The 15,709-nt window shown below is 47.8% G+C and overlaps 2 protein-coding genes across 26 annotated transcripts in view; one reads left to right on the forward strand and one right to left on the reverse strand.

Annotated features, from left to right (window-relative positions):
• Positions 1-86: 86 nt before the first annotated feature.
• On the reverse strand, positions 87-10,362 carry ZNF740 (zinc finger protein 740). 4 transcript variants are annotated; one of them, XM_002752516.7, is made up of 7 exons: positions 10,221-10,362; positions 9,082-9,393; positions 5,899-6,048; positions 5,464-5,553; positions 4,865-4,988; positions 4,429-4,547; positions 87-3,429 (listed from the first exon to the last, which is right to left on the reverse strand). In XM_002752516.7, exons 2-7 carry the CDS (start codon positions 9,088-9,090, stop codon positions 3,340-3,342), a joined length of 582 nt encoding a protein of 193 aa, XP_002752562.1. In that variant the 5' UTR covers positions 9,091-9,393; positions 10,221-10,362; the 3' UTR covers positions 87-3,339. The 4 variants fall into 4 exon arrangements, with proteins under 4 accessions (XP_002752562.1, XP_035112551.1, XP_078192710.1 ...); XM_035256660.3 differs by having other exon boundaries at positions 8,884-9,393; XM_078336584.1 differs by having other exon boundaries at positions 9,082-9,555.
• The window catches only part of CSAD (cysteine sulfinic acid decarboxylase), a 37,254-nt gene continuing 31,077 nt past the window's right edge, over positions 9,533-15,709 (forward strand). For 6 of the 22 annotated variants that reach the window (XM_078336570.1, XM_035256655.3, XM_078336575.1 and 3 more), the window contains exon 1: positions 10,412-10,490. Coding sequence is in view for 4 of the 22 variants with exons in the window: in XM_078336569.1 (XP_078192695.1) it covers positions 9,655-9,969 (315 nt within the window). In the remaining 18 variants the exon portion in view is untranslated. Of the gene's footprint in view, positions 10,331-10,411; positions 10,491-15,709 lie in introns of those variants that run through there. The other 16 variants (XM_078336563.1, XM_078336565.1, XM_035256658.3 and 13 more) reach the window with 7 other exon arrangements.

Below are 15,709 nucleotides of genomic sequence, written 5' to 3' on the forward strand. Positions count from 1 at the left end.
CTCAAAGTTGTGGGATGATTATTAGGGAGAAAAAAGGAAAACAACTAAAACCAGTATGAAAAAGCTTCCCCAAAGAGAAGATAATATGTAGAAAAGCCCCATTTTCCTTTTATTTAAATAACCTAAATATATCACGAAGGAACATACACTGCACTTTAATGGTAAAAAGATACAAGTTTATAACATCTTATAAAAACTACCATTTAAAAGTGATCTTGTCCATTTGATATTCCCTTCCCCCATAGCAAAATAAGTATATTAAAAAAAAAGGGCAAAGAGGAGAGGAAGGGTAGGAAGGGGACAGTTGATAAAACCCCAGGGCCACAGCAGAGGCAAAGGGCATCTGGGGATAGGGTCAGAAGCTGTGGTGGGACTCTACTTGTAACCCTCCAATGTCAAGCCATGGGCATCATCAGTAGCTAAGTGATGACGAGGCTGTTTGGGGTGGACGGAAAAGACTTGGGCATTGGGGAGGGCAGGGCTGGTAGGGTCGTAGGGGCTGGTGCAGCAGCCCACCTGGAACGGGCACTGCTCTTTCCCAGGCTCCAACTTCCCATCCTGTCTCTGAGAGCCTGCCCTATTTCCCTCTCCCCCATTTCAGACACACCTGAGGCATCTTCCAGTGCTAGGCCCCATGCTGGCCAGCAGGGGTGGGGCATTGGGCCCAGAAGCCTCAGCAGAGGTCTTGAGTCAGTGCCCTGCGGTGTCCGTGGGGCTCCTGGGCCCTCTGGATGCCAAATCACTCCTTTCACTGCTTTGCTCCTCTCTTCTCACACATCCATTGCCCCAGACATCAGCACGGAAACTGAACCAACCACCTGCTCCCGAGTTTCCCTCACTGGGTCTTCAGCAGGGGTGGCCTGCTATGGCTGTTCGCACATGCCCTCTGAAGTTCCCTCGCTCCCACCTACCCAGACAGGAAACCAATGTGTGTGGGAGCCCAGGGTACCTTCTGACCCAGTACACACATTAGTACACATGAGAGCATAGATCACTTATGTGAGACTCATGTGAGTCTCTCCACATACACCCCTAACCCAAACAGATTAGCTGTAAGTGGCAGGGAGGAAGGCCTCTCATTTTCAAAAGCATTTTTTGGGAGGATAGTTTTCTAAACATTTTTAAATGGGTTACAGGGTGCTGGAAGATGTGGGGTGAATCACCCCAGAAGTGAAGGGCAGGAAAAGCCCAGCTCCAGCAGAACCCTCAAACAGGAAGGGGGCTGGCTCACATGCAGAAAGATGCCCCTGCTTGCAGGGACCACGAGGCTGATCCAAGGACTCAGGTCTAAGTTCTGGAGCACATCAAATGGGAGTGTCAGCACAAAGCTAGAAGAGTAAACGGCAGCAAACACTCCTCAGCGTCTCCTCAAAAGGATCTCAGATGCTGTTAGGGAAAATCGAATGGGTGCCATGCCTGCTTTCTTTTTCCCTGAAATACTCATACCATCGAGGTATGGACAACCCCCTCCCCAACCCCCTTCCCCAGAATAGGTGACAGCCAGGAATCACTGCTGCTACCCATTCTTTACATTTTCTGGGAAATGAAATCACACTTCCAGGAGGTTCCCATTTCAGACCTCACTGACAGCTTGGCATTCAGGTTTACCCAGTCTCCATGATTACTAAGACAGTTAGTTCCCTTACCCACCACAGGTCAGGTCAGGTTCCAGTGGGGTCAACCAAACCCCAGAACTTCCCATAAGGATTCTTTCTTTAGCAGAAAGAAAAGGTTTATTTCATCTTAGAAAATTCATGTTCACAAGCCCTGGGCTTGGTTAGAAACACCATAACCACCAGGCTGTTGAATTAATCTAAAAATAAAATTAAAAAAAAAAAAAACCTTCCGAAACAAAAGCCCTTCTGTTCCCTAAGTTGTGTTCTTCAGCTTCTGCTGAGACCTCAAGCACCCTTCATGTTTGGGCAAGAGGAGGCTATTTTCCACTCATTCTCCCCAAAGGTGAGGGCCAGAGAAGGGTTTGGCTCAATAATATGCCATCTCCTACAAGCATACAAATACAAGCACTCATCTCTCTCTCTCTCACATACAGACACACCCCTGATTACTTTTTTGGAGGTGGACAAGGTGGTGGTACTGGAGCAGAGAGGAGCAAAGTATATGGTTAAGAATGAAACATACATTAGGTTTCTTCTTCAGCCTTTCTCTGCAGCACCCCCACCTCCATCCCCCACTCTATTGGGTAGGGATGACCACCAGGAGGGAAGCTGAGATCTTGTTTTTTGGGACCAAAGGATAGACCCCTCCCTACCTCCTCTACCTGAATACAGTGATAGGACTTGGGGAGGGAGAACAGTGCCTACTGCTCAACACGCCCCAGATTCCTTTGTCTCTTGAGCAGCTGTTAGTCAACTTGGGACCAGTCTTGGGTTGTTCCTAAGAGGGCACAAGGAGACAGACCCACTTTGACATCCATGACTCCTTGTTCAACACATCTGTCTCACTGTAGGAGTCAATGGCAGCGAGGTAGCCACAAACTATCTCCAAGACCGACTGCCCCCAAAAAGAAGAAAAGGGCTTCATGGCCATGCTCACCCAAGTTCCTTCCTAAAGGCACTTGAGCTGACGCCATCAGGTGCCAATGTGACATGGGCCATGACAACACCCATAGGCACAACTCTTCCTTTTCCCTTGAGAAAGGAAGAGGTGCCATCCACTCTTTTTGGATTGAGCCCTTGTCTGCTCCACCCCATTTTTCCTCTTGTCCCTACAGTGTATAAGGAGGCCAAAGTAAGCTCAGCTGCCATCCCTGATCTTATTCTCCCTCAGAAGAAGGTGAAGTGCAGGATTGTGGAACACTGAGGAGCTACTACAACTAAAAACCCAATTTTTGGGGAGTGTTGGAGCAGCTGTAGTCCCTACTTTGGACCAGGACTCTATGCCGCTGGATTACTTGTATCCACAGTTTACCTGCTGAAATTGCTTTTGGATAAACAAAAACAAGAACAGAACAAACAAATCTCCTTCCCCAATCTTTTCCATTTCAGCTGCCAGCTGGAGTCCAAGGTTGTGGGAGCCACACTTCAGTCTTGGTCCTGTACCTTGAGTCCCCACCTATGACCTCAGCCAAGGGTCCAGGGACTAGCTCTCCTACCCAGGAATGCTGTTAAGAACTTCCCCGAGATACTCATAGTCTCAGATTATTTACAGAGCTGAGGTTCTGGGGCCACTGTCCCCTGATGCACTCTTCTGGTCTCCTGGGTCCACTCCTCCAGGAGCGGGACAGGTTCACACGGGGCGGTGGTGGGACCATCAGACCAGAGAGGGTGCGCTCTTCGGTAGGTTCTTCTGATCACTCCCACCACCCGGGGCCCCTTGCGCCTATAGAGAAAACTGCCCGTCGGAAGTCTTGGACTGGCACCCTTGGCACATCCGTTTGTGTCTGAGTAATCGATCTGTCCGAGAGAAACACTGAGAAGAAAGGGAGGGTTAAGTGCCTGAGAGGAGAAACTCAGCTACCTGCTGGCTAACTCCTTCCTCTCATAGGAGGCAGATGCCGCATTTTCCATCCCCTCAGCAGGTGCACAGACAGCAGGAGCACATGGTAGTGGAAAATGTAAGCTTTCAAGCCAGGGCGCCTGGGTCTGAATCTTGGTTCTATCACTCAGCAGCTGTGTGACCTTGGGCAAGTTACCTAACAGCCCAGAATCTGTACACTCCTCTGCAAAACTGTAAAGCGAGGCTAAAAGTACCTACTCACAGCACAGCTGCTTTATTCATCAAAGATTTATTGAGTATCTATCTCAACGCAGATACAGAGTAGAGAACCAGAGGGATGAAGTCTCTGCCCTTATGGAACTTTTATTCTAGTGTTCTGAAGATTCTATGTAAGAGTGCGGAGCAAAGCTTAGGACCTAGCAAAGCATCCAGGAAGTGTTAACTATTATCATTTCTCATCTCGTTCTTGTCTTGTTTTGGCCCCAGCTCTTACATTCTCATCAGATCAGATACTGACCGCCAGGGCAAAGATTGTATCTCTTCCTCCAAAGTGCATGAGCTCTGAAGTTGGACTGAATCCCAGCTCTGTTCGTGATCTGCTGTGTCCTTGGGAAACTTAACTTCTCTGAATCCCAGTTTTCCCATATGTGAAATAAAGACAACACAGCTACCTCAGGGAGTCAATGTGAAGATTAAATAGAATCGTCTATGTAAAGTATGCTCTCACAATGCCTCGCATAGAGGAAGTGCTCATGAAATGCTATTATTATTATTATTACAATGTTCTAACTGCTCCTCCCCATGATTAGCTGCATGAGGCCAGACAGATGCACTTCACCCTGATGTGCTAAGGTCTAACTATTAAGGTGAGGAATGCCGGTGGCTCGTTTGTCAGGTAGGAGTGGATGCTGGCCCTGATTCTTGGGAAAGGAAAAGTGTGTGTGGGGGGGTCGTAGTGGGGATGAGCCTTACCTGATGACACCGTTCACACTGGTAAGGCTTTTCACCACTGTGCACACGCTTGTGGCGTTCCAGGTGGTACTTCTGGATGAAACGCATATCACATATATCACACTCAAATGGCTTCTCACCTGGCCCAGGTGGAGACAGAGAAGTGAATGTGGGGAGGTATGTACGGTAGGGACTTCACTCCAGTTATTTTCTCAGAAACTTTAACTCTTAGTAATATGTAGACACCTAAGTGATCATAAATAGGGAGTGGTCCCCAAAGCTGCTGGTCTCAGTGATACCAGAAACAAAGCCATGCAATCTCTCTGCTTTACTGACTTATCTTCTTCCTTCATTTCTAATACTTACCCATTAAAATAAACCCAATGAGAGCCACACACAGACATGGAATACAAGTGATAGACTATTCTCCCCCTTTGAATATAAGGAAGAGACTTACCAGTATGAATAAGGATGTGCCTCTTTAGGTGGTAACTGCTCCGAAAGGCTCCAAAGCAGTGTTCACAAACAAAATTTTTGGGAATCTTTACTTGAAAAGAACCATTTTGTTCCACTACCACCACCTGGGGGCAATAATCAGGCATGTCATGAGGCCACCACTGCCCTCTTCCTGGAGAGACTGTTCTACTCTGGGTCCACTTCCAGCTGTTGGAGAAAGGAACCTCTCTGATGCTGTCTAAAGGTACTGCCATCTCCCGTACTCCGTGGAGGTAAGAGACCCTTTGGGGAAGGAGGTGGAGTGGATAAGCTGTCTACCCTGTCAAACCCAGCACTCTGAGTATGACTTGAACTGCAGCCTGCCTGCTCCTATGCCGTCGGATCTGGGATCTCATGCTCCCCAACCTGTACCATCACTGTTCCAGCAAAGCTAGAGGTCAACTACCAAGGTAGTCTCCGGATGAAATCTGGGGGCTCACTCGCTGGCTATGAACGATCAAAGCATCTAGGGAAAGGTCAGGATACATGGTAGAAAGAAGGAGGAGGAATATTACCCCATTACCAAACTGTATGCGTTTGGGGGATCACCCCATTACCTGCCTTTTTAACAGTCTTTTTTGAATGAGAGGCCTCAGATAAGCTGTCATCGTCTTTGCGGCTCCGGGACTTATCACTCTCTTTTCGGTGACCCTTTGAAGACAAATCAAATCTAAACTCACAGTCCATCTCAGAACACAAGATGAGACCCAATGCTGTTCTCAGACAAAATTCATAAATGAGAGTGAACCACCTGCCCCAAAGGCTTAGAGGAAGTATACAACTATTTCCTCTTCAAGCACCTGGTCTTAAAGAGTTGAAGGTACAGAAAAGACCTTCCTTAGCTTTCTGAAATACCAGTGTTCAACCATTCCCCAGCCGGATCCCCTTGTCCCACTTCCCTATGCAGAAGCATCAAGGAATCAGAGCATGGTGTCTCCTGGCAGAGAGCTCGGGCCACCCAATCCCCAGGTGCCACAATGGACTCAAGCGCTGTACCTGACTCGAGCACCTCAGCACATCAGGGCTACCTGCCCGCTCGCCATTCTCGGCCTGCTTGCTGGCAATCTGGCTCAGCATCATCTTCTTGCTGGCTGCAGTGGGAACCAAACTCACACCTGCTAGGCCTTCACAAGCCAGGAGACTTGCCTAAGTTGAAAGGAGATGAGGTGTCAGGTCACCTGGCAGGGCAGGGCAAAACCAGGCTGCCATCCTCTAAAGAACTACCTTTTACACCCAGCTACAAACTGCTTCTCTCCAGGGACTGTCCCTCCTCGCTGCCAAAGCCTGCTTCCTTCAAGAGTCCTCCCTAACTCATCTCACCAGGAACAACTTCTCATCCCTCAGCATTTAAATATCGATCAAGTAAACAATCAAGTATTACTGACACCTTTGTCAGCACTGTGCAAGGTACTGTGTGTGGCTACATATTTATTTGAAGGTATTTCTAGGCCTCAACTTTGAGTGGGTAGGAGGTTCCATCTTGCTAACCCACAGACATGGGATATTCCTTTGGGACATTCCTCCTTCCTCTCTCAACAGCCCTTAGCTGGGCCAGGTGCAGTGGCTCGCGTCTGTAATACCAGCACTTTGGGAGGCCGAGGCAGGTGGATCATAAGGTCAGGAATTTGAGACCAGCCTGGCCAATATGGTGAAATTCCATCTCTACTAAAGATAAAAAATAAGCTGGGTGTGGTGGCATGCACCTGTAGTCCCAACTACTCAGGCAGAATTGCCTGAACCCGGGAGCCAGCCAGGGTTCAAGCAATTCACTTCACTCCAGCCTGGGTGATAGAGTGCGACTCTGTCTCAAAAAAAAGCACAAAAACTAAAACAACACAGGTTGGGCGAAACCAGCCTGATCAACATGGAGAGACCTCATCTCTATCAAAAATACAAAATTAGCCAGGTGTGGTGGCGCATGCCTGTAATCCCAGCTACTTGGGAGGGTGAGGCAGAAGAATCACTTGAACCCAGGAGGCAGACGTTGCGGTGAGCCGAGATCCAATTGTTGCACTCCAGTCTGGGCAACAAGAGTGAAACTCAACAAAAGAAAAACAGCAAAACAGCCTTCAGCTTCAGTGCCCACTTTTGATTGGCAGATCTTGCTGGTGCCAACTGTATTTTCTATCAGATTCCTTTTTGTTTGTTGGTTGAGACTCGGTCACCCAGGCTGGAGTGCAGTGGCACAATCTGAGCTCACTGCATTCTTGACCTGCCTGGCTTAAGCAATCCTCTACCTCTACCTCCTGAGTAACTGGAACTTCAGGAGAGCGCCACCATGCCTGGCTATTTTTTTTTGTATTTATAGAGACAGGGTTTCACCATGTTGCCCAGGCTGGTCTGAAACTCCTGAGCTTAAGTAATCCTCAAGCCTCAGCCTCCAAAAGTGCTGGGATAACAGCCCATTTCTCCCTTTTGATTTTAAATTCCCTAAGTATTACCAATTGCAACTGATACAAAAATTAAACCACTTGGAAAGATTTTTGGAGTTATTTATCTTGACCTCTTAGGGTATTTACATGTGTGCATGTGTTATTACATTTTTTTCACATTCCTTGCTCCACAAATAGTTTAAAAAATTACCTAAGCAAAGTTATATTTGAGTAAATGTCCTTTTTCCACTGCTACATTCTTCAGACTGACTTGGTTAGCCAGCATTAAAGAAAATACTTTTCTTACCAAAAAAAGAAAAAAAAACTTTTAAGAAGTTGGTCATCAAACTCCCAAATTTATGAAGAAATTACTTTTGGATGATCAGTATATTCTGGGACCCCTCCCTCCACCTTCTGGGACTTCGAGTGAAAGATCCAGAGTTAAAATCTTAGCTCAGCTGTTTGCACTGTGTAATCTTGGGCAAGTTATTCCACCTTTGCAAGCCACAGTTTCCTTATATGAAAAATGCCTGTCATAATACTTATCCTCACAGGGTTGATGAGAAGTAAACTAAGTTGTAAAATGCTTAAGTGTCCAGTACAAAGTTGAGTCCTTAGTGGAAGGCAGCCTTCTCAGAAGAGTGAACACAATGCTGAGAAGTGGGCTGCGAAAGCTAAAGGAAGAAGAAACTGACCGGCTTCTATTCTATATGGAAAGGAGGAAGCTGTGCATTCAGAAGCAGCTGGAGGAAAGCCAATGATGCTACAATCAGACTGTCATCCTGGTGAGACTGGTAGGGGAGGTTCCCTAGAAGAAAGTTGGGAGAAGCTCTGGAGATACCTGCACACAGCTATTCTACTCAGGTGACTACAACAGCCTAGCTCTCATTCTGTCTCTCCAATCCGTCCTCTATCTCCACAATAATAACCTTCTACATACACTGATCTGAGGCTACTCTGCTGCTTGACTTAGCAAGGCATAAAAGGCCCTTGGGTTACATTCTGCTTACTGCAGGGAACAACTTCCTCACCTATCACTGTCAATACTACCTCTGTAACTATCCCCATTTAAATCCTTTGCTCCATAACTACCAAACTACCTGCAGTACCTGGAACCTCATCACTTTTTCCCATGACTCTACGCCCCGGCCCATGCAGTTCCTTTTGTCCAAACACCCTTGTGCTTGTCTAGCAATATCCTATGCATCTTTCAAGCTTCATCTTTTCTATCCAAGCAGAAGTACTGATCTCTCCTACCCTATTATTGCACTTTCCTCAATCAACAGAGTCAGAGTCTCTCTACTACTAGCTAGCCCCTACACAAGGCATTGTGAATATAAAAATAAATAACTGTCTTTTCATCGCTCCCCCCACCCCAACTAGCCTGGAAGCTCACTGGGGACAAGGACAATCTTATTCATCTTCGTAGTCCTAGCACAATGCCTTGCATGTAACAGGAACTCAATAAACTCCTGTTAAAAAAACAAACGAAGCATTCACCGTACTATTCACTCCCCTACACCCCTCAGCACTTAATGTACCAAATGTAAACTGAGTACTCGTTGCTTTGCAAATGTCCCATCAGTGCCTGTGGTGCAGTATAGCCTACCTCCTTCATTTGACTGGAAGCTCCCTGAAGGCAGGGGCTGTGGCCTGTCTCCTTTCCTTCCTCTAGATCTCCCCCTGGTGCTTAATACAGAGCTTGGATCACTGGGGTTGGTCAATGTGTTGACTAAGGCAGCATTCAAGAGTGAAACTGCAAACAGGCTTCCCAGTGATCTTGGAGGAGGACTCTAGAGCTTTTTACCTGAGCCATGCTGATTTCTCACTTAATGCAACCCAAAAGTTCAGGAGTTCCTTGGTCCACCTTTCCTTAAGACACTGCTGTTTTGAAGAACTGTCACCAAATCACGGTAACGACTCCTTTGTGTCCCATGAGTCCTGTTGCCATATTGAACTTTGTCTTCAAATAGAACTTAGCGTCCTCCAAAGAAAAGATGGGTGTTCCAAGAATCCCTGGACTCTGCCTGGCTCCTGCCTATTGTCTGAAGAAAAAGTCTACCAGTCTTGGTTTTCCAGTTGAACTCTCTTGATGAAACTCACGATCTGTTTCAGAAATCTGAAACCAGAAAGGAAGACGGGGGCTGCTAAGTGCAACATCCTCAGGCCTTTACAATGTGCGATGTGAACTTTTTTTTGCTGGGCGCTCTCTGTGAAGCTCAGAACGAGGACATGAGTCAAGAAGAGTTTTCTTTCTAGGTCAATAGGAGGAACTGGTCTCCTGGGCAAGGAGGGAAAGCCAACAGGAGCAAAAGTAATTGGGGCTTCCTATGGAGGAACTCTGCCAACATGGCAACTGCTTAGATTTGCCATCTCAGGAATGGACGAAGGGGGTGGAGATCCTTTGGGGCTTTTGTGCCCAGTGGGCCGGCCCGAAAAGCTCGCAGTTTACAGAGGCGGCCAGACTAGGGTGGAGGAAAGCTCAAGGGCCGCCGCTGGGTGCTTCGGTGGCGGGCAGAAACGGGACTGGCAGTGCCCACACGTGCGTGTTCTCCGCGTCCGCCCGAAGGTAGGAAAAGTCGCTGCGGAGGTGGAGGGCAGGCAGGCGAAGCCCGAAGCTCGCTCAGGCCAGCCAGCCCCTGCACCCGCTGCACCAACCCGGAGCAGAGCCGGAGAGCACCGAGAAGCGCGCGAGGTGCGTGCTCGCGCCCGTGTCCCCTCCGAGCTGGCCCCCTCTCCTGGGCCGCGGACGCGGTGGGACGGGCGGGCGGGCGACGGTGTGCGCGCACGGCCTTTCCCCTCCCTCTCCCGGAGAGCCCCCTCCCTTTGCCACGCGCCCCTCCTCCCCTCCCCTCCCCCTTCCCGCGCGGTGCCCCACGGCTTGCGAGCTACTGAAGCGCTGCCGTCTGCACGGACGACGCTGCGCTCTCTGGGGCGTGCTCCTACCTGCCAGGCGCGGCCTCCCGCTGGCTCCCCGGCCGCGCGGCGCCTCCTCCAGGCCCCAGCACACCCTGCCAACCCCGCGGCCGCCGCTGCCCCCACCGGGACCGAGGCAAGTTTACAAACACCAACCCCGGCCCGTTTCCCCGGAAGCACTTCCCCCTCCCCCTCGTCCTCTCCGCCAAGCGGCCGCATCCACTTCCGGGCTCGGGAGCTAGACGAGCAGGGGCAGCCTCAGAGCGGGTGAGGCTGGGGACGTGCAGAGAGGTGCAGCTGGTGAGTGGGCGGTGCCGTGCGCGGAAGGCCTGGAGGAGGGAGCGCGGAGGTCCGCGCGTGCGCCCTGGCGCGGGTGCGCCCCGGCCGCCATCGAGACTCAGGGCAGGAAACTTGGCCCTGAGATGGTCCTTTGCTGGGTACTTGGTGGGAGGAGGGTTTGCTAGGTGAGCTGGTTCACACTCCTTGAAAAACCGCCGTCATTCTTTCTCCCTCGTGGACGTTCTCCCCATCTCTCTGAACCGGCGCCCCAAGTAGAGCCAGAGTAGTTCGTACCCAGCCTTTTCACGAAACTCGGTCGAGATGGTTCTCCGAACATTTTTTCATCAGGCCCAGATCTGCAGATTTTGGGGACAGCTGGGAGAGGCGTTACCTTTCTTTGCACACTCCTGCCTTGGGCGCTCAACCACAGTCTGAAAATGAGTGTTCTTGCATAGGCGTTCCTTGAGTAGCCCGAGGCCACACTGGTCACGTCCCTGCAGAAGTGGAAGCCCCAGCCATGGTCTGCACACCCCGAGGCCAGCCTGGTTACCTTCTTCCTTTCCCCCTTTATTCCAGACCGTCAAGCATCGAACATTAGCCTCCATAGCTGGAAAAGACCCTGACTCCCCCAGTAGACTAGCCTTTCGGGAGACTTGCCCCATGCCAGGCTGCATTAGGAAAATGGAAACCAGACGATCTTCAAATTCTTCTCCCTAGCCTTAGCCATTAGAGAGAGGCCCTGCTAAAGATGGACTGCAAATACGCTTGATGGAAGGGGGTGTCAATTCCACTTAAGTCATTTCTGCTGTAAGTGATACAACGTCTTGACATTAGGAGAAGTAATGATGATACCAAAAGAAAAAAAAATCTTTATGATGAAAAAAGACAAGGATTCGCAACCATTTTTTTTTGTAGACAGATTTCATTTCCCTGAGCCACTTCATGATATGAGCCATTGAAAACACATTTTTTTTTGTGTGTGTGCTTTTAGGATCATTCTAAAACAGAGACAAAATGGAGAGAGAGAGAGAGAGATAAAGAAACATCACCAGGAATAAGTCTTTAAACCTTTTTTGAAAATTACTACTGAACCGCTTGAACCAGGGAGTTGGAGGTTGCAGTGAGCTGAGATTGCGCCACTGCACTCTAGCCTGTCGACAGAACGAGACTCTGTCTCAAAAAAAAAAAATTAGCTCCTACATATTTTTTTATTATTAGTATTTTTTGAGACAGAGTCTTGCTCTGTAGCCCAGGCTAGAGTGCAGCGGTGTGATCTTGGCTCACTGCAACCTCTGCTTCCCGTGTTCAAGCGTTTCTCCTGCCTCAGCCTCCCTAGTAGCTGAGATTATAGGCCTGTGCCACCACGCTCGGCTACTGTTTTGTATTTTTAGTAGAGACAGAGTTTCACCTTGTCAGCCAGGATGGTCTCAAACTCCGACCTCAAGTGATCCGCCAGCCTAGGCCTCCCAAAGGGCTGGGATTAGAGGCATGAGCCACCTCGCCCTGCCAGCTCCTACTTATTTTACAAATCGACAATGCAAAAGTATAAAAGACACAAAAATGTTAGTCTCCCTCTCTACTTACCCCATGATCCTGAAGTAAGTCATTCTTTCCAGTTTGTTAACATATGCTTCTAGGCTTCTCTCTGCATTCATACAAAAATCTTTTCATCCAGTATTTATTGAGCACCTATAATGCACCATACAGTGTATTTTAGACATCTAAGCCAGCTAACATTTTAAAAATTGTTACACAGCCGGGCGCAGTGGCTCAAGCCTGTAATCCCAGCACTTTGGGAGGCCGAGGCGGGTGGATCACGAGGTCAACAGATCGAGACCATCCTGGTCAACATGGTGAAACCCCGTCTCTACTAAAAATTACAAAAAATTAGCTGGGCACGGTGGCGCGTGCCTGTAATCCCAGCTACTGAGGAGGCTGAGGCAGGAGAATTGCCTGAACCCAGGAGGCGGAGGTTGCGGTGAGCCAAGATTGCGCCATTGCACTCCAGTCTGGGTAACAAGAGCGAAACTCCGTCTCAAAAAAAAAAAAAAAAAAAAAATTGTTACACAGTATTCCAGTTTACATGTGCGCTTTGTGTAGTCCCATCTTGATGAACATTTAGGTTTCAGATTTTTTCGCTTTATAAATAATGCAATAATGAACATCCTTAGTTACCTTTTTGCATTTATAAGGATTTGTAGATAGGATATGTGTTTTTTTTTTTTTTTTTTGAGACAGAGTTTCGCTTTTGTTGCCCAGGCTGGAATGCAGTGGCGCTTGGCTCACCACAACCTCTGCCTCCTGGTTCAAGTGATTCTCCTGCCTCAGCCTCCTGAGTAGCTGGGATTACAGGCATGCACAACCACGCCCGGCTAATTTTGTATTTTTTAGTAGAGATGGGATTTCTCCATGTTGATCAGGCTCGTCTTGAACGCCTGACCTCAGGTGATCCATCTGCCTCGGACTCCCAAAGTGCTGGGATTACAGGTGTGATCCACCGCACCCGACCAATATGTGCTTTTTTAAAAATTTAGTTTTGTTTTTTATTTTTATTTTTTTGAGACGGTGTTTCGCTCATCACTCAGGCTAGAAAGCAATGGCACGATCCCGGCTCACTGCAACCTCTGCCTCGTGGGTTCAAGCGATTCTCCTGCTTCAGCCTCCCGAGTAGCTGGGATTACAGGCACCTGCTACCATGCCTGGCTAATATTTTTGTGTTTTTTAGTAGAGATGGAATTTCACCATATTGGTCAGGCTGGTCTCAAACTCCTGACCTCAGGAGATCCACCCTCCTCAGTCTCCCAAAGTGCTGGGATTACAAGTGTGAGCCACCAGGCTCAGCCCTATTACTTTTATTTAATTTTAATTTTAATTTTAATTTTTTTGAGACAGAGTTTCGCTCTTGTTACCCAGGCTGGAGTGCAATGGCGCGATCTTGGCTCACCACAACCTCCGCCTCCTGGGTTTAGGCAATTCTCCTGCCTCAGCCTCCTGAGTAGCTGGGATTACAGGCATGCACCACCATGCCCAGCTAATGTTTTTGTATTTTTAGTAGAGATGGGCTTTCCCGTGTTGACCAGGATGGTCTGGATCTCTTGACATTGTGATCCACCCGCCTCGACCTCCCAAAGTGTTGGGATTATAGCTGTGAGCCACCACGCCCAGCCCTATTTTTATTTTTTTTAAAGATAGGGTTTTGCTCTGTCGCCCTGGCTGGAGTGCAGTGCTGTGATCAGGGCTCACTGCAGCCTCAAACTTCTGGCCTCAAGGAATCCTTCCACCTTAGCCTCCCAAGTAGCTGGGACTACAGATGTGGGTAACTATGCCTAAATAATTTTGTAGTTTTTTTTTTTTTTTGTAGAGATGGGGTTTTGCCCCGTTGCCCAGGGTGGTCTCCAATTCTTAGTCTGAAGCTATCCAATGGCCTCAGACTTCCAGAGTGCTAGGATTACAGGATTGAGCCACCATGCCTGGCCAGATACGTGCATTTAAAATTTTAATAGATTCTGTGAAAATGAATTGCAAAAGTTTGTAATAACTCCCATGCTCACTCAGAACTGTGTGTGAATGTTCCCTATTCCTACAACTTTGGCAATATTTAGTATATGCTATGAATTTTTTATTCACTTACCAGTTTGATAGATGAAAAATAGTATTTAATTGTTTTAATTTGCATGTCATTAATAGTGAAATTAAGCTTTTCTTACTGCCCCCTTTTTTTTTTCTAATTTTATTTTTTAAAAGAGATTGGTCTCCATGCTTTGTTGGCCAGGCTAGTTTCCAACTCCTGGGCTCAAATGATCCTCCCACTTCAGCCTTCCAAATAGATGGGACTATTATATTGCTTTTTGACGATTTTGAATTAATTTTGTAAATTGTCTTTTATATCCTTTGCCCATTTAAAAAAAGGTAGATCATGTGTATATTTCTTATTGATGGTAGAGATCCTTTCTGTGTTATGGATAATAGCTCTTTATTCTTTGTCATCTGCATTTAACATATTTTCTCTCGGTTTTTCACTTTCAGCTTTTGAGATAAAGTCATGCTTTATGGGAAAATATTTGAAACATGTCTATTTTTGATAGGAACAAGTCAGAAATGTTTACTATTAAAACGAATATATATACATGTGTGTGTATATATATATATTGAGGTGGAGTTTCACTCTTGTTGCCCAGGCCGGAGTGCAATGGTGTGATCTCGGCTCACTGCAACCTCTGCCTCCTGGGTTCCAGTAATTCTCCTGCCTCAGCCTCCCAAGTAGTTGGGACTACAGGTGTCTGCCACCATGCCCAGCTAATTTTTTTTTTTTTTTTTGTCGTGTAGATGTTTCACCATATTGGCCAGGATGGTCTTGAACTCATGACCTTGTGATCCACCCGCCTCGGCCTCCCAAAGTGTTGAGGTTACAGGTGTGAGCCACTGCACCTGGCCTAAAACTAATGTTTTTAGGAGACCTCCTTGCTACCCCAAAGCCTCCTTGGTTTCACATATATTCATCTTACAAAGAGAAACAGTTGACAGTGTATCAAAACTATGGAGTTCAGCAACATGACCAGATGTCAGATTAACAAACAAAAATTATAGATCCAAGATGGCTGATCACTAACAGCTCGGGATTGTAGCTCCCAGTGAAAGCTCAGAGAACGAGACGACGCCATACTTTTAGACGAATTTTCGTCACTCACGGATCAGCCGATTCCCAGTGAAGGAGCCCCACGGGTCGCCAGCGCGACTCTTGTGGCTGCCGCAGCGGTTTTGCCGGCGCCTCGGAGCAGCAGCTCTTCATGCAGAGCAAACGGGACTGCTACCCCTACTGACTGGAGTTTGGAGCTCCGGGAAGTCAGGGCCGCTTGTTGCGGACTCAATAGGGAAGCCAGACCAGAGATTCCCGGGCAGAAGAGCACCATCAGTTTTATCACTGCTATTTAGGCCGCCACAGTGGGTTGCTCGGATCCCAGCACTGGGAATCAATAAATCGGACATCAACTCAGAAACCTAATTAGAAAGGCGGTTCATCTACAATGAAGGGAAAAAAACAGCTTAAGAAGGCCGAGTATACCCAAAATCAGAACCCATCAGCAACGGAACAAGCCCTGATGGAAAAGGACTCATCAGCAGCAGAACAAGTCCTGATGGAAAAAGACTGTGTTCCATTATCTGAAATAGGCTTTAAAAGGTGGATGATGAGAAACTTCTGGGAGTTAAAGGAACTTGTTCTAACCCAATGTAAAGAAACT

This window comes from Callithrix jacchus, chromosome 9 (genome assembly GCF_049354715.1).
Source record: "Callithrix jacchus isolate 240 chromosome 9, calJac240_pri, whole genome shotgun sequence".
NCBI classification, from domain to species: domain Eukaryota; kingdom Metazoa; phylum Chordata; class Mammalia; order Primates; family Cebidae; genus Callithrix; species Callithrix jacchus.

Coding starts and splice junctions, on each gene's coding strand:
- ZNF740 (XM_002752516.7), bottom strand. Junction 5,554..5,898: donor TGCTGAGGTGCTCGAGTCAG/GTACAGCGCTTG, acceptor TTGTCTTCAAAG/GGTCACCGAAAAGAGAGTGA. Junction 4,989..5,463: donor CAAAAAAGACTGTTAAAAAG/GCAGGTAATGGG, acceptor TATTGCCCCCAG/GTGGTGGTAGTGGAACAAAA.